The sequence below is a fragment of the Grampus griseus genome, assembly GCF_964374135.1.
Source record: "Grampus griseus genome assembly, chromosome: 16".
Taxonomy (NCBI): Eukaryota; Metazoa; Chordata; class Mammalia; order Artiodactyla; family Delphinidae; genus Grampus; species Grampus griseus.
The window spans coordinates 26497862-26516747 of record NC_139010.1 but is presented as its reverse complement, the minus strand read 5'-3'; the positions used below and the strand labels follow the sequence as shown (position 1 = coordinate 26516747).

The 18886-nt window shown below is 37.9% G+C and overlaps 1 protein-coding gene across 3 annotated transcripts in view; it reads left to right on the top strand.

The window, feature by feature from the left end:
* The window catches only part of MICU1 (mitochondrial calcium uptake 1), a 205996-nt gene that overhangs the window by 157919 nt on the left and 29191 nt on the right, over window positions 1-18886 (top strand). For all 3 annotated transcript variants that reach the window (XM_082673275.1, XM_082673274.1, XM_082673276.1), the window contains one exon: window positions 9070-9178. In XM_082673275.1, the coding sequence (XP_082529401.1) occupies window positions 9070-9178 (109 nt within the window). The remainder of the gene's footprint in view (window positions 1-9069; window positions 9179-18886) is intronic.

The following is an 18886-nucleotide window of genomic DNA, read 5'->3' as shown; positions in this document are numbered from 1 at the left end:
TGAAAATGTGTTTTCATTTGGCACATGTTAATCATTTTCTGTGTGGGGTTCTGTACAAAATATGAAACCAGACCTAAAAGATTGAAGGTCCTAGTGGTGGCATTAAATAAATATTTGTGTATTACTTTATTACTATGCAGTGCTTCACAGCCATTTTTCTTTTTTGTGTTTCTAACAGCTTTGTTAGATCTCATTTCACCTTTGAAAATATAGAGACAGAGAGAAAGAGAAATTAATGATCCACCCAGAGTCTGGACTAATAAAATCCAGGGCTTCCTATTACAGATCTTGTCCCTTCTCTAGCAAAATTCTATTTCTCCTAACCATACTCTTGCTGTAAAGCGGTGCTTTAGACCTGGTCTCCCAGTAGGCTCGCTTGGTGAATTTTTCACAAAAGTGGTGCTGGGACCCTCTTCAAAGTAACTACATAAGAAGCTCAGTGGGTGAGTCCAGGCATCAATAGTTCTTAAAAGTCTCCCCAGGTGGTTCTAATGTGCAGTTAGGCTTGCTCCATCAGCATCTCTAGTTTTGTTCCTGAGTAATAGCTGGAAGAATTGGGGAACCTGCCATGCCTGGAAAAATTACTCTATTCATGCTCTGGGTAACTGCCATGTTTCTTACTTAACAAAGACAGATTTTTCTTCTCTTTCTTTCTTTTTTTGCTTTCTGAGAAACATGTTTTGTTTTTGCTTTGTTTTAAAGTTTAGTCCCTATCCTCTATCAGATTGTCCCCATTCCCCTCAGTATCTTTTTTTTCTGTGACTTTTTCTTCTAGGTCAAATCTGACTCAACTTTAACTTTTCTTTTACTTTCCATCCTCCAAATTACCTTCTTCTCCTCATTAAAAGAAAGACAGAGTTTTCTGAGACTTCATAAGTATAATTCACAGTGGTCGTTCTCTATGGTTAAGAGTGCAGAAACTGGTCTTCCCCGGTGGCACAGTGGTTGAGAGTCCGCCTGCCGATGCAGGGGACACGGATTCGTGCCCCGGTCTGGGAAGATCCCACATGCCGTGGAGCGGCTGGGCCCGTGAGCCATGGCTGCTGAGCCTGTGCGTCTGGAGCCTGTGCTCCGCAACGGGAGAGGCCACGGCAGTGAGAGGCCTGCTTACCGCAAAAAAAAAAAAAAAAAAAAAAGAGTGCAGAAACTGCAAACTTTAGCAAATCCACTCAAGGATGAATTGAAAATTACAGTTCAGTGGCAGACATTGCTATGTTCAAGACACAAAGCCAGGTGCTGTGAGAAAGGTGAAAGATAAAACCATCACCTATCTGTAATAGTTTAGTAAAAAATAGATGTATGCAAAGAACTATATAATTTCATATTCAGTATTTATTGAGCATCCACCATGTGCCAGGCACTCTTCTAAATATTGGGAACACAGGAATGAGCAAAACCAAGTCTCTGCCCTTAGGTGGAGGGAGAGAGATAATAAACAATTATGGCACAAGACAACTCACTCAACTTTGAGCCTCTTGAGAGCACTGTCTTACTCATCTTTGCCATCCTCTATACGATGTTGCATAGGCAAATGTTTGTCAAATGCATTGATGAATGTATATTAAGTACCCTAATAAAGATAATGAGATCTTTTGGGAGCATCAATGAGAAAGATTAGAACCAGCTGAAGAGACTAAGTAAGAATTCTTGTACCTTGGAGGAGGTACAATTTGAACTTTGCCTGAAAGGCAGAGTAGGATTTTGACAAACAGAGGTTATAAAGGTATTTGCTTTTGCTATGTGATTCCTCTTACAGCCCTATCCTCAGCAGTCTTTGTGTATAGCATTATTTATTAATCTTGCTACTAGCCATTAAGTAGAGTTAGTACTTAAAAAAACAATTTTAATAAAACTATTAGATTATTAACTTTTCATGTTTTCTGTGGATAATATTCATGTGGGCTCCTCTGTTCACATATTCTCACAGATATTTGAACCACATTGTGGTCTTCAGAGGATATCAGATTCTAGAAACATTGCTAGCAGAGCCCTTGAAAAACTCTAACTCAATTATTGGGTGCCCACCAAAGCCACTATGTATAGCACCCGAGGTGTGACCCTTAAACTAAAAAAAGATTAGAACTCTACTGATTTGCTTTGTTTTACTGATTAGCTTTGAAACCTTTACTTCCCCCAAAGGAGTACTAAACTGTGAATTACTATTAAGAGATTTAATTTTACGGATTTTTTCCCCTGTTTTATTTTTGGTTTTCCCCACACACAATTAGTTTCATATACCTCAACCTTTTCCCTATTTCCTATCCCTCAAGGCCCTACACATACCAGAGAAGAGAGTGTATTTCAGAGCATAACTGAGTAAATTCACTGCCGCTGGCTCTATAGTAATGAGCCTGCCAGCTTACTAAGGACTTGGCCCTACTATTTACTGAGTACTTTTTATGTACTAGGCATTTTACTTATCTTCTCCCTAATTATCACATCCTGCTTGGTGGATAGAATCCCCATTTTTGAGATGAAAAATACTTTTTCTGAGCCTTAGTTATTTGTCTGAGTTCACACAGTGTCTTAAGAGGTGGCACTAGGATTCAAAGCCAGGACTGTCTCATTCCAGAATCCATAATCTTCCTACTAATGAACCTGTTTATTGTCACTGTTTATTCTCCATGATTTGAATAAGCAGAAAGGTTTAGAGGAAACAAGAAAAACAGTGTTGCTATACTCTAACCTATAGGTTCTTAGTGAGATAGCTAGAAAGGTAAATTATGGAATCAGATTGTAGAGGACCTTGTATACTAGGCTAAGAAGTTTGTGGTCTTTCCAGTTGACAGTGGATGTCACTGATATTTTGTCAGCAGGAGGAATGAACATATGAAGAAAGTGATGTTTCAGGACTATTAGGTTCTTATAGAAATGTAAGTAATGGAAATGGTGTAATTTCCCCCTGCTGCCAGACACCAACCAGTTGAAGAAAAGTCTGCACTTTGCAATGGGGAAATGCTTTATTGGAGCAAGACAAGTACAGAAACATCTCTGAAAAGGTACCCAAGAAATTGGTGACAGTGACCACATGTAGGGAGGGAGACTGGATGACAAGGGAAAGGAAGAATTACTTGGTGCTGTGTAACATTTTGTACCATATCCATATATTACCTGGTGTAAAAATAATTTAAATGTTTTTAAAAACTAAGCAGAAAATGGAGCAGATGAGAGATTAGATTGGTGAGAAACATAGCATAGAAGGAAGAAGGAAGGAGACTTATTTTTTTAATGGGCCACAGAGAGAGCTCAGGCAATTAGATTGATTCTTGGCAGATGGATTTGCTATGACCAATTAAAAGACAAGGCAAGAAATCACCGTTACAATGTGTTTGTACTACCTATGGCCTGTCAGCACTAGATATCTGGCTTTAGAGCTGACTCCAGAGGAAGCCAAATTTTCCTTCCCCCTCTTCTCATTCTACTATAACTGCTTTTTATTTTTTAACAGTTTTATTGAGGTATAATCTATATATCATAAAGTATATATAAATTATTTTAAGTGTACAATTCACCAGTTTACCCATCAATTATTTTTAGTAAATTTATAGAGTTAGGCAATCATCATTGCAATCTAGTTTTAGAAGATCTCAATCACCCCAAAAAGATCCCTCATGCTAGTTTGCAGTCAATCCCCATTTCTGCCATAGCCTTACACGACCATAAATCTTCCTCTGTCTCTATAGATTTGCCTTTTCTGGAAATTTCATATAAATGCATTCATATAATAATGTAGTCATTTGCACTAGCTTGTTATGTTAATCACTTTGATGTTTGGGTTCCATAAAGTTCAGCGAAAAAAACCTTGACCGTATTTCCACGTGTGATTCTCTACTTAAACATAAAAACATTCTGTTTTAAAACAAATTGTGATGGGCGATGAAAAGTGGATACTGTAGGGCTTCCCTGGTGGCGCAGTGGTTGAGAGTCCGCCTGCCGATGCAAGGGACACGGGTTCGTGCCCCGGTCTGGGAAGATCCCACATGCCGCGGAGCAGCTAGTTCCGTGAGTCGTGGCTGCTGAGCCTGCGCATCCGGAGCCTGTGCTCCGCAACAGGATAGGCCACAACAGTGAGAGGCCTGCGTACCGCAAAAAAGAAAAGAAAAAAAAAAAAAGTGGGTACTGTACAATAATGTGGAACGGAAGAGATCATGGGGTAAGCTAAATGAACCACCACCAACCACACCAAAGGCCGGTCTTCATCCAAAGAAGGTGATGTGTATATATGGTGGGATTAGAAGGGAGTCCTCTATTATGAGCTCCTTCCGGAAAAGCAAACGATTAATTACAACAAGTGCTGCTCCCAATTAGAACAACTGAAAGCAGCACTCGATGAAAAGCATCCAGAATTAGTCAACAGAAAACACATAATCTTCCATCAGGATAACTCAAGACGACATGTTCCTTTGATGACCAGGCAAAAACTGTTACAGTTTGGCTGGGAAGTTCCAGTTCATCTGCCGTATTCACCAGACATTGCACCTTCGGATTTCCATTTATTCAGATCTTAATGGAAAAAATTTCAATTCCGTGGAAGACTATAAAAGGCACCTGGAACAGTTCTTTGCTCAAAAAGATAAAAAGTTTTGGGAAGGGACTTCCTTGGTGGTGCAGTGGTTAAGAATCCGCCTGCCAATGCAGGGGACACGGGTTCGATCCCTGGTCCGGGAAGATGACACAGAGCAACTAAGCCTGTGCTCCACAACTACTGAACCTGCGCTCTAGAGCCCGCGAGCCACAACTACTGAGCCCGCATGCCAAAACTACTGAAGCCCATGCGCTCTTGAGCCAGTGTGCTGCAACTACTGAAGCCCACGCATCTAGAGCCCGTGCTCCGCAACAAGAGAAGCCACTGCAATGAGAAGCCCGCGCACCGCGACGAAGAGTAGCCCCCACTCGCCGCAACTAGAGAAAGCCCGCGCACAGCAATGAAGACTGAATGCAGACCAAAAAAAAAAAGTTTTGGGCAGATGGAATTACGAAGTTGCCTGAGAAATGGCAGAAGGTAGTGGAACAAAATGGTGAATATGTTGTGCAATAAAGTTTGTGGTGAAAATGAAAAATGGGTCTTTTATTTTCACTTGAAAACCAAAGGCACTTTTTGGCCAACCCAATGATAAGTATGTAGTGGTATCTCATTGTGATTTTAATTTGCATTTCCCTAATGAATGATGATCCGGAGCATTGTTTCATGTACTTACTAGCCATTCATATATCTTGTTTGGAAGATGTCTATTCAAATCTTTTTTTTAATTGGTTTATTGTTATGATCTCATTGAGTTGTAAGAGTTCTTTATATAATTCTGGATACAAATCCTTTATCAGATATATGATTTTTAAATATTTTCTCCCAGTCTGTGATTTGTCTATTTTCTCAGTATTTTAAAGCACAAAAGTTTTTAATCTTGATGAAATCTAATTTATCAATTTTTTTTCTTTTATGGATTGTGCATTTGGTGTCATATCTAAAAACTCTTTGCCTTACCCAAGGTCATGAAGATTTTCTGTTTTCTCCTAAACATTTTATCAGTTGCTTTTAGTTTTGAAAGGCAATTCTATTTGCTTGTTTAACAACTTCTCTAATGTTAAATTCATTTTTAAACAACATAAAGAAGTACTTCTATTGTCAAAGTACTGTTAATTTTATCTTCTTTTTTTAGTTATTTAGAGCCCAGTCTTAAATATGTTCTTCTTTCCAAAGATAGATAGATAACTGGTTTGTTGAACAGTTAGTCACAGAATAAAATAACTCCTGCTTCTTCCACTTCGCCATAGTATGTCAAAAAAAAAAAAAAATCCCTTTAATGCCAAGCCTCAGAGAAGGATATTTCCTTTTCACTACTATGTCTGCAGTTCAAGTCACCTGACAATAGATTGTGCTTAAACTGTAGCCTTCTAAGTCTGAGCAACTCAACTTGCAAAAAGACTATCTTTGCACTTTCTATCCACGAACCTCATGCTATAGTCTTATTCTAGCTTTATTCTAATAGACCTCTGGATTTTTTACTAAGGTAATTACCAAGAAATAAGAATTTCGTGAATGGCATCATCTTTTCTTTAAGGAGGCCCATGTCCAATGTAATTTTATTTTCCTCACTGTTCCTGGCATAGTGCTCGATAAATATTTTTTATTATATCTATGTAATAAAAGGCAAAATGTTACACATTTTTATTTAATAATGACATAGTATGAGTTGTATTCCACTGTTTTTCTAAATCATCAAATGAATAACCACTCAGTTCAGATTCTTATATCTGTTCTCAAATAATTCTCAACATAAGCACTGTGGTCTTGAGCATTTGATGTTTCACAATAAATTAACTAACATACATCAGAGGTTGTTTATCAGAGTGGGATGCAATTCCTTTACCATGCCCTTTCTGTTTTAGGAATTTTATGTCAACCTTTTAGCCTTAAAAACCCTTTCATAAACTCAGACCCCTATCCTTACCTCGCCTGTGGAAATTCACACCCTAATAAAAAGAAGTAGAAAAGCTTTAGCGTGTCTTTTTTTAAATTGTGGTAAAATATACATAACAAAATTTACCATTTTAACCATTTTTAAATGGTTTAGTAGCAGTAAGTATACACTGCTGTGCAAAGAACACCACCACCATTCATCCCCAGAACTTTTTTCATCTTCCCAAACTGAAACTCCATACCCATTAAACAATAATTCCCCATTATCCCCTGCCGCCCACCCCTAGAAACCACCATTCTACTCTCTGTCTCTATGAATTTAACTGCTCTAGGTACCTCGTATAAGTGGAATCATACAGCATTTGTCCTTCTGTGGCTGGATTATTTCCCTTGGCATAATGTCTTCAAGGTTCATCCTTGTTGTGGCATGTATCAGAATGTCTTTCCTCTTAAAGGCTGAATACTATTCCATTATATGTATACACCACATTCTGTTTATCCATTCATATATCGATGGACACTTGGGTTGTTCCCACCTCTGCACATCTTTAGATGGAGAGGAAGAGAAGATGGTATTAGTGTATCCATCCACAAGCAGGTGATATTGTAAAACCTGTGTTTCTGTTCCAGTGGAATTCTTCCCTCTTATAATGTTGTTTCTAGCCTAGTGCTTACATTAGATAGCATACTATGGCATTTGTACAAGGAATGAACCCTACCTCTGAGAATGACCTTAAGAGAATGACCTCAGGGCTTCCCTGGTGGCGCAGTGGTTGAGAGTCCGCCTGCCGATGCAGGGGACGCGGGTTCGTGCCCTGGTCCAGGAAGATCCCACGTGCCGCGGAGCAGCTAGGCCCGTGAGCCATGGCCGCTGAGCCTGCGCGTCCGGAGCCTGTGCTCCGCAACGGGAGAGGCCACAACAGTGAGAGGCCCACGTACCGCCAAAAAAAAAAAAAGAGAATGACCTCAAGTTGGGGCAGAATTATTTAATATAGGCCTTTTTCACTGCCAGAAGTTATGGAACTTGGTATATAGTAGTTGCTCCATAAATGTTTGAATGAATGCTTAAATACAGATGGACAACCGTTCGTAATTGCCAAAAACTGGAAATAGCCCGAATAGTATAGTCACACGATGGAATATTTACAGCAATAAAAATGAATGAACTACAGATATACACAAAAACATTGAAAAATCTTAAAGAGAGAATCCATATATAATAGAATACATATTGCATGGTTCCATTTATAAAATTAAACAGACATACTTAAATTCCTTAAACATATGTCTAAGGATGCATAAATAGATAGTAAAGCTATTTTTTATGAAAAGCAAGGAAATGAATATTCTAAAAGTCGCAGTAGTTATCACTGGGAGGAGAAGAGGCTCATAACTGGGAAGAGTCACGTTGGGGAAGAGAGGGAGATTTCTGGGATGCTGATAATTGTCTGTTTCTTGACCTGAATCGAGATCTTATGGGTGTTCATTTTACAACAGTTTGTTTTATGCACCTTTCTATATGGTCATCATATTCCACAATTAAAAAAATTTTAAGTTCTATGATTCTAAGGAGAAAAACTAAAACGATCATGTGACATAATCATACACACAGTATTTTAGCTTTTAGTTTGATTGATGAAATGAGAAAGATACCATTGGCCAGTTTGGAGAGTACCAGGAATGTGCTATAGATTGTCTATATTAAGGTTTCCTTTTTACTGAGTTACCTATGTGGATTCCTGGGCTCTGTAGTTTGGGGAAATGGAGATCGGAAGAGGATCAGTACTGAGTAGAAGCCCGTCAACATCTGCAGTCCATAAGAGGACCTGATGCTTCATTAGAAGGCGTTAACCTCAGTGTCTCCCCAGTGTTACTCATTTCTTAGAGATTGTATTCATTTCCATCACAGCATGTGAGAAATGGGAAACAGGCATATAGGACAAATCTTCCTCCCTCTAATCCCTGTTTATCCGACTACTCTCTTGAGCCATCATAGAAAGTAGCATCAAAGATCAGCAAATCTTTGACCAGCTTTTGAAAAGAATTTCCTCATTCACAGACTTTCATCAGATTAAAGTCACATGGCAGATTGCTTCATTAGTAGCTTTTAAATTGAGATAATGAACAACTTTCCCAGTTGCTTGGGTTCTGCTAAATGCTGAAACCGTTCCCATGTATATTACTGGCTTTGGTGGTTCTTCAATTAGCTTAAGCCTCAAAAAGCTTGACTGGCCTATGAGTAGATTATTAAAATGGAAGTCCTGATGGGTCTTACTTGTTACGATGTATAACAGATCAAGTGGCTACAGCTCATTTAGGAAGTGTCACAACAGATATTGTGAATAATTGGAGGGTATAGTTAGAAATATTTTCTTTAAAGATATCCAGCCATAACTTTAAACAGCTTCATGTCAGATTTTACATATGAAGGGAAAGCAATTAGCCAACATGCATTTCTCAGGGTAAAATACCAGAGTTTTGTTCCCCTGTTGTGTACAAATTTGACATTCCTTGACTAATTTGTTGAGTCTCTGTTCTAGACATAGCATAAATTTCTGATTTATAGGCATGAATAACTGCCTAGTTTTCTGCATTTTTATGCTGCTTTTTGTACAGGTTCCTGCCTTACTTAACTGTCTTTCTTCTTTCAGGGTCTGACATTTCAGGAAGTGGAGAACTTCTTTACTTTCTTAAAGAACATTAATGATGTAGACACTGCATTGAGCTTTTACCATATGGCTGGGGCATCTCTTGATAAAGGTAATGAAACCCAAAATTTTTTTCTTGACACTATAAACACTGAATCTGTAATCTATTAGGTGACTACCCGTCCTAAACAGTAATACGTGAATTTTTCTTGACATTGTTTTTTGATTTGTTTTGTTGACACTGTATGAGCCTTGCATTTCACTCTGGGAGGCCAAATTCAGCAAATATATTGTCTTGTGCTAAAGGCTATATAGTCAAGGCAGATTCCCATCTTTAAATGATTAGTCTTGGAAACAGGCATCTAAGCTGAGGCACAGTGAATGAAATTCAGAAATTCTCTCTTTAGAGCCAGAGTTATGACATATATAATGTGAAGCTAAAGTTGCTGTTAATTGTAATTCATTCTTTGTTGAGAAGGAATGGTTTGTTTTGTTTTTCATGTTAAAGTTTTTGTGTTTTTCTTTAAAAGATAAAATCATGATTCTGAAAATAGCACCCCCTATTGGCTTACTTCATACAAATTCAGTTCCAGTTTGTACAGTCAATGTGAGAGAGCAGAGGAATTGAAAACAGTTTTTTCCCCAATATTTTATTATGAAAAATTTCAAGCATACATAACAGTTGAAATAATTATTCAGAGAACATCCATATATCCACCTCAATGAATATTTTGCTATATTTTCTTGATAGAATATCTATGCATATATTCATCCTTCTGATTATCAATCTCTCTTAATTTTTGACGCATTCAAAGTTAAGTTAGAGACATAAGTACTTCACTCTCGAATACTTCAGCATGAATATTAATTGAAGTTCAGTAGATTTTTACAGTTCCCTTGTGCCCTTTCACAGTCAATTTCTGCCCTGGTTATCATGAGGCAATCTTAATTCTGTGTATTTTTCCACCATAGATTAATTTTGTCTGTTCTAGAACTTCACACAAATGGAATTATACAATGTACACTCTTTCTAAAGTTTCTCTCAGCGTGTGCTTGAGATCCACCCATGTTGTTGCATGTACAGTAGTTTGTTCCTTTTTTATGAATAGTAATCCACTGTATGAATACACCACAATTTGTTTATCCACTCTTCTGTTGGACAACTTGGCTGTTTCTAGTTATTGACTATCTTGAATCAAGCCACTATGAACATTCTTATGTTAGTCTTTTTGAGGACATGTATTTTCATTTTTCTTGGATAAATACCTAGGAGTAAATTGCTGTGTCCAGAGAAAGGTATTTCGTTTATAAAAAAAACTTTCAGACCCTTTTTCATAGTGTATCTTTTTTATACTCCCACTAAAAATGTACAGCGGTTCAAGTGGTTCCACATTCTTGTCAACAGTTGGTGGTATCAGTCTTTTTTAATTCTTGTGATTCTGGAATGTATATAAAGGTATCTTATGTTTGTTTGGGTTTTTTTAACATTTATTTTTTTGTTTTATTTTTGGCTGCGTTGGGTCTTTGTTGCAGCACGTGGGATCTTCGTTGTGGCATGCAGGAACTTTTGTTGCAGCACGCGGGCTCTTCATTAAGGTGTGCGGGCTTCTCTCTCTAGTTGTGGCACGCAGGCTCAGTAGTTGCAGCATGCAGGCTCAGTATTTGCAGTGCGAAGATTCTCTGGTTGTGGCGTACAGGCTCCAGAGTGCGTGGGCTCTGTAGTTGTGGCACGAGGGCTCCAGAGCACGTGAGCTCTGGAGTTGCAGCACTCAGGCTCTCTAGTTGTGGCTTGCATGCTCAGTAGTTGCAGCGCGTGGGCTTAGTTGCACTGTGGCGTATGGGACCTTAGTTCCCCACCCAGGGATCGAACCCATGTCCCCTGCATTGGAAGGCAGATTCTTAACCACTGGACCACCAGGGAAGTCCCCTCATTGTGTTATTCATTTGTACTTCCCTGATGACCTCTGCTATTGAGCAACTTTTTGTGTTCTCATCATTCAGATATCTTCTTTGGTGAAGTGTCTGTTCAAATCTTTTACCCATTTTTATAAGTTTGCTTGTCTTATTGAATTGTGGAATTTCTTGGTATATTCTAATATAAGTCCTATATCAGATGTATATTTTGTGAACAGCTTCCTGGTCTGTGGCTTTCCTATTCATTTTCTTAATGGGGTCTTTTTTTTTTTTACATCTTTATTGGAGTATAATTGCTTTACAATGGTGTGTTAGTTTCTACTTTATAACAAAGTGAATTAGCTATACATATACATATATCCCCATATCTCCTCCCTCTTGCGTCTCCCTCCCACCCTCCCTATCCCACCCCTCTAGGTGGTCACAAAGCACCGAGCTGATCTCCCAGTGCTATGTGACTGCTTTTCACTAGCTATCTATTTTACATTTGGTAGTGTATATATGTCCATGCCACTCTCTCACTTCGTCCCAGCTTACCCTTCCCCCTCCCCGTGTCCTCAAGTCCTTTGTCTCTGTCTGAGTCTTTATTCCTGTCCTGCCCCTAGGTTCTTCAGAATCTTTTTTTTTTTTAGATTCCACATATATGTGTTAGCATACAGTATTTGTTTGTCTGTTTCTGACTTATTTCACTCTGTATGACAGACTCTAGTTTCATCCACCTCACTACAAATAACTCAATTTCGTTTCTTTTTATGGCTGAGTAATATTCCATTGTATATATGTGCCACATCTTCTTTATCTACTCATCTGTTGATGGACACTTAGGTTGCTTCCATGTCCTGGCTATTGTAAATAGAGCTGCAATGAACATTGTAGTACATGACTCTTTTTAAATTATGGTTTTCTCAGGGTATATGCCCAGTAGTGGGATTGCTTAGTCATATGGTAGTTCTATTTGTAGTTTTTTTTTTTTTTTTTTTTTTTTTTTTTGCTGTATGCGGTCCTCTCACTGTTGTGGCCTCTCCCGTTGCGGAGCACAGGCTCCGGACGCGCAGGCTCAGTGGCCATAGCTCACGGGCCCAGCCACTCCGCGACATGTGGGGTCTTCCCAGACCGGGGCACGAACCCGTGTCCCCTGCATCGGCAGGCGGACTCTCAACCACTGCGCCACCAGGGAAGCCCCTATTTGTAGTTTTTTAAGGAAACTCTATACTGTTCTCCACAGTGGTTGTATCAATTTATATTCCCACCAACAGTGCAAGAGGGTTCCCTTTTCTCCACACCCTCTCCACCATTTATTGTTTGTAGATTTTTTGATGATGGCCATTCTGATTGGTGTGAGGTGATACCTCATGGTAGTTTTGATTTGCATTTCTCTAATGATTAGTGATGTTGAGCATCCTTTCATGTGTTTTTTGGCAGTCTGTATATCTTCTTTGGAGAAATGTCTATACTACAAAGCTACAGTAATCAAGACAGTATAGTACTGGCACAAAAACAGAAAGATAGATCAATGGAACAGGATAGAAAGCCCAGAGATATACCCACGCACATATGGTCACCTTATCTTTGATAAAAGAGGCAGGAATGTACAGTGGAGAAAGGACAGCCTCTTCAGTAAGTGGTGCTGGGAAAACTGGACAGGTACATGTAAAAATATGAGATTAGATCACTCCCTAACACCATATACAAAAATAAGCTCAAAATGGATTAAAGACCTAAATCTAAGGCTAGAAACCATCAAACTCTTAGAAGAAAACATAGGCAGAACATTCTATGACATAAATCACAGCAAGATCCTTTTTGACCCACCTCCTAGAGAAATGGAAATAAAAACAAAAATAAACAAATGGGACCTACTGAAACTTCAAAGCTTTTGCACAGCAAAGGCAACCATAAACAAGACCAAAAGACAACCCTCAGAATGGGAGAAAATATTTGCAAATGAAGCAACTGACAAAGGATTAATCTCCAAAATTTATAAGCAGCTCATGCAGCTCAATAACAAAAAAACAAACAACCCAATCCAAAAATGGGCAGAAGACCTAAACAGACATTTCTCCAAAGAAGATATACAGACTGCCAACAAACACATGAAAGATTGTTCAACATCATTAATCATTAGAGAAATGCAAATCAAAACTACAATGAGATATCATCTCACACCGGTCAGAATGGCCATCATCAAAAAATCTACAAACAATAAATGCTGGAGAGGGTGTGGAGAAAAGGGAACACTCTTGCACTGCTGGTGGGAATGTGAATTGGTACAGCCACTGTGGAGAACAGTATGGAGGTTCCTTAAAAAACTACAAATAGAACTACCATATGACCCAGCAATCCCACTGGGCATATACCCTGAGAAAACCATAATTCAAAAAGAGTCATGTACGAAAATCTTCATTGCAGCTCTATTTACAATAGCCAGGATATGGAAACAACCTAAGTGTCCATCATCGGATGAATGGATAAAGAAGATGTGGCACATATATACAATGGAATATTACTCAGCCATAAAAAGAAACGAAATTGAGCTATTTTGTAATGAGGTGGATAGACCTAGAGTCTGTCATACAGAGTGAAGTAAGTCAGAAAGAGAGAGACAAATACCGTATGCTAACACATATATATGGAATTTAAGGGGAAAAAATGTCATGAAGAACCTAGGGGTAAGACAGGAATAAAGACATAGACCTACTAGAGAATGGACTTGAGGATATGGGGAGGGGGAGGGGGAAGGGTAAGCTGTGACAAAGCGAGAGCGTGGCATGGACATATATACACTACCAAATGTAAGGTAGATAGCTAGTGGGAAGCAGCCGCATAGCACAGGGAGATCAGCTCGGTGCTTTGTGACCGCCTGGAGGGGTGGGATAGGGAGGGTGGGGAGGGAGGGAGACGCAAGAGGGAAGAGATATGGGAACATATGTATATGTATAATTGATTCACTTTGTTATAGAGCAGAAACTAACACACCATTGTAAAGCAATTATACGCTAATAAAGATGTAAAAAAAAGAAAAAAGAGGTAGGATTGTGATTACAATAACATTGAATAAATAGATTAATCTGGGGAGAATTGACATCTTAGTGATAGAGTCCTCCAGTTTATGAACATATTCTCTCTCTCCATTTTTTTAGGTCTTATTTTATTTCTATCATCAGTGGTTTGTAGTTTTAAATACACAGGTCTTACACATATTTTTTAAAATGTATGCCCAAGTATTTTATGGTTTTAATGCTATTAAAAATTGAATTTTTATTTCATTTTCCAATTGTTTGCTATTATAAAATATAATTGATTTTTGTATATTGATCTTGTATTCTGTAGTCTTGCTAAATTTGCTCATTCTTCTAGGTATTTTGCGGATTCCTTAGGTTTTTATATGTAAGCAATCATGTCATCTGCGAAGAGAGTTTCACCTCTTCTTTTTTATATTTATGCCGTTTTTTCTTGCCTTGTTGCACTTGCTTCAACCACCAATACAGTGTTGAATACAAGTGCTGAGAGTGGGTATCCTTGGCCTCTTCCTGATTTTAGGGGGAAAGCATTCAGTATTTCACCATTAAGTTGGATATTAGATTAGACTGTTCATAGATGCCCATTATCAGATTAAGGAAATTCCTTTCTTTTCCTAATTTAAAAAAAAGTTTTTGTCATCAATATTGAATTTTGACAAAACTTTTTCTATATATATACATAGGAATTATTATATGGCTTTTCTCCTTTATTTTCTTAATATGGTAGTTGCATTGATTATCCTTTATTGTCCTAAAATAAACCCAACTTGGTAATGATGTATTAGTCTTTTTGTATATTGCTAAATTTATTTCTAGCATTTTGTAAAATACTGAGGAATATTGGTCTGTAATTTTCTTTTCTGTAATGTCTTTTCAGATGTTGTAATCAGAGTATACTGTCCTCATAAAATGAGTTGGGGAATTTTTTCTTCTTTATTTTCAGTAAGAGTCTGTGAAAGATCACTGTTCTTTCATTTTGAATTGTTTGATAGAATACACCAATGAAACTATCTGGGCCTGCAGTTTTCTTTGTGGGAACATTTTAATAATTTAATTTTTTAAATAAATACATAGGTATTCAGAGTTTGTGTTTTATCTTGAGTGAATTTTAATACGTTGTCTTTTTTTTAGGAATTTGACCATTTTGTCTGTTATTTAATTTATTGACATAAAGCTGTTCATAATATTCCATCATTATCCTTTTAATATCTATGAATTCTATAAAATCTGAAATCTTACCTTTTACTCCTAACATTGATGAATTATGTCTTCTCTCTCTCCCTCTTTTTTTTTTTTTTTCTTATTTAATCTACCTCGGAGGTTAGCAATTTTGTTAAGTTTTTCAAAGGACCAATTTTTGACTTTGTTAATTTTCTCTCTGGTTTTTTGTATTGCATTGATTTCTGCTCATATCTTTATTATTTCCTTCCTTCTACTTATTTTCAGTATACATTACTTTTCTTTTTTTAGCTTCTTAACATGGAACTTTACCTACCTTTTCTAAGATAAGCTTTTTTTTTTTTGTTTTTTTTTGTCTGTGTTGGGTCTTTGTTTCTGCAAGTGAGCTTTCTCTAGTTGTGGTGAGCAGGGGCTACTCTTCTTTGCAGTGCACGGGCTTCCCATTGTGTTGGCTTCTCTTCTTGCAGAGCACGGGCTCTAGGTGCACAGGCTTCAGTAGTTGTGGCTCTTGGGCTCTAGAGCGCAGGCTCAGTAGTTGTGGCACATGGGCTTAGTTGCTCCGCAGCATGTGGGATCTTCCCTGACCAGGGCTCGAACCTGTGTCCCCTGCATTGACAGGCAGATTCTTAACAACTGCACCACCAGGGAAGACCTAAGATAAGCTTTTGAGGCTATATGTTTTGTTCTAAACATCACTTTATCTATATTTTGATATGTTGTATTTTCACCATCATTCTGTTTGAAATATTTTCTGATTTTCCCCATGATCTTTGGTGACTCATGTTATTTAAAGATATGTTTTTTAATTTCCAAATATTTTGTTTTTTCTAGAGACACTCTTGTTTTTAATTTCTAATTTAATTCCATTGTGGTCAGACAACACACTCCATAAAATTTCAGTTCATTAAAATGGATTGAGACTTGTTTTATGGCCCAGCCTATGGTCAGTTTTTTGATAAATGTTTCATATACATTTGAAAAGAATGTGCGTTCTACGCTTTTGAATATAGTGTTATAAAAATGTCAGTTAGGTCAGGGTGGTTGATAGTGTTCAGATCTTGGATGTCCTTACTGAATTTTTGGCTAGTTGTTCTATCAGTTAGTGAGAATGGAATGTGAAAATCTCCAAGTATGGGGCCTCCCTGGTGGCGCAGTGGTTGAGAGTCCGCCTGCCGATGCAGGGGACACGGATTCATGCCCCCAGGAAGATCCCACATGCCGCAGAGCGGCTAGGCCCGTGAGCCATGGCCGCTGAGCCTGCGCGTACAGAGCCTGTGCTCCGCGATGGGAGAGGCCACAACAGTGAGAGGCCCGCATACTGCAAAAAAAAAAAAAAATCTCCAAGCATGATGTGTGAATTTGTCTGTTTTTCCCTTTATTTCTTTTTTCATATCTCCATGATTTAATCAAGGATCTCATATTACATTTTATTTTATTTTATTTTTTATACAGCAGTTTCTTATTAGTTATCTATTTTATACATATTAGTGTATATATGTCAATCCCAATCTCCCAATTCATCCCACCACCACCACCCCCCCTGCCACTTTCCCCCCCTTGGTGTCCATACGTTTGTTCTCTACATCTGTGTCTCTATTTCTGCCTTGCAAACCGGTTCATCTGTACCACTTTTCTAGATTCCATATATATACATTAATATATGATTTTGTTTTTCTCTTTCTGACTTCCTTCACTCTGTATGACAGTCCATAGGTCCATCCATGTCTCTACAAATGACCCACTTTCGTTCCTTTTCATGGCTGCATAATATTCCATTGTATATATGTACCAAATCTTTTTTATCTATTTGTGTGTCGATGGGCATTTAGATTGCTTTCGTGACCTGGCTATAGTAAGTAGTGCTGCAATGAACACTGGGGTGCATGTGTCTTTTTGAATTATGGTTTTCTCTGGGTATATGCCCAGTAGTGGGATTTCTGGGTCATATGGTAATTCTAGTTTTAGTATTTTAAGGAACCTCCATACTGTTCTCCATAGTGGCTATATCAATTTACATTCCCACCAACAGTGCAAGAGGGTTCCCTTTTCTCCACACCCTCTCCAGCATTTGTTGTTTGTAGATTTTCTGATGATGCCCATTCTAACCGGTGTGAGGTGATACCTCATTGTAGTTTTGATTTGCATTTCTCTAATAATTAGTGATGTTGAGCAGCTTTTCATGTGCTTCTTGGCCATCTGTATGTCTTCTTTGGAGAGGTGTCTATTTAGGTCTTCTGCCCATTTATTGATTGTGTGGTTTGGTTTTTTAATATTCAGCTGCATAAGCTGTTTATATATGCTGGAGATTAATCCTTTGTCCATTGATTCTTTTGAAAATATTTTCCCCATTCTGAGGGTTGTCTTTTTGTCCTACTTATAGTTGCCTTTGCTGTGCAAAAGCTTTGAAGTTTCATTAGGTCCCATTTGTTTATTTTGGCTTTTATTTCCATTACTTTAGAAGGTGGATCAAAAAAGATCTTGCTGTGATTTATGTTAAAGAGTGTTCTTCCTATGTTTTCCTCTAAGAGTTTTATAGTGTCTGGGCTTACATTTAGGTCTCTAATCCATTTTGAGTTTATTTTTGTGTATGGTGTTAGGGAGTGTTCTAATTTCATTCTTTTACATGTAGCTGTCCAGTTTTCCCAGCACCACTTATTGAAGAGACTGTCTTTTCTCCATTGTATGTCATTGCCTCCTTTGTCATAGATTAGTTGACCATAGGTGCTGGGTTTATCTCTGGGCTTTCTATCCTGTTCCATTGATCTATATTTCTGTTTTTCTGCCAGTACCATATTGTCTTGATTACTATAGCCCTGTAGTCTGAAGTGAAGGAGTCTGATTCCTTCAGCTCTGTTTTTTTCCCCTCAAGAGTGCTTTGGCTATTCGGGGTCCTTTGTGTCTCCATACAAATTTTAAGATTTTTTGTTCTAGTTCCGTAAAAAATGCTACTGGTAATTTGACAGGGATTGCATTGAATCTGTAGATTGCTTTGGGTAGTATAGTCATTTTCACAATATTGATTCTTCCAATCCAAGAACGTGGTATATTTCTCCATCTGTTTGTGTCATCTTTGATTTCTTTCAACAGTGTTTTATAGTTTTCTGAGTACAGGCCTTTTACCTCCTTAGGTAGGTTTATTCCTAGGTATTTTATTCTTTTTGTTGCAATGGTGAATGGGATTGTTTCCTTAATTTCTCTTTCTGATCTTTCATTGTCAGTGTATAGGAATGCAAGAGATTTCTGTGCATTAATTTTGTATCCTGCAACTTTACAAATTCATTGATTATCTCTAGTAGTTTTCTGGTGGCATCTTTAGAATTCTCTATGTATAGTATCATGTCATCTGCAGACAGTGACAGCTTTACTTCTTCTTTTCCACCTTGTATTCCTTTTATTTCTTTTTCTTCTCTGATTGCTGTGGCTAGGACTTCCAAAACTATGTTGAAAATAGTGGCAAGAGTGGACAGCCTTGTCTTGTTCCTGATCTTAGGGGAAATGCTTTCAGTTTTTTACCATTGAGAATGATGTTTGCTGTGATTTTGTCATATATGGCCTTTATTATGTTGAGGTAGGTTCCCTCTCTGCCCACTTTCTGGAGAGTTTTTATCATAAATGGGTATTGAATTTTGTCGAAAGCTATTTCTGCATCTATTGAGATGATCATATGGTTTTTATTCTTCAATTTGCTAATATGGTGTATCACACTG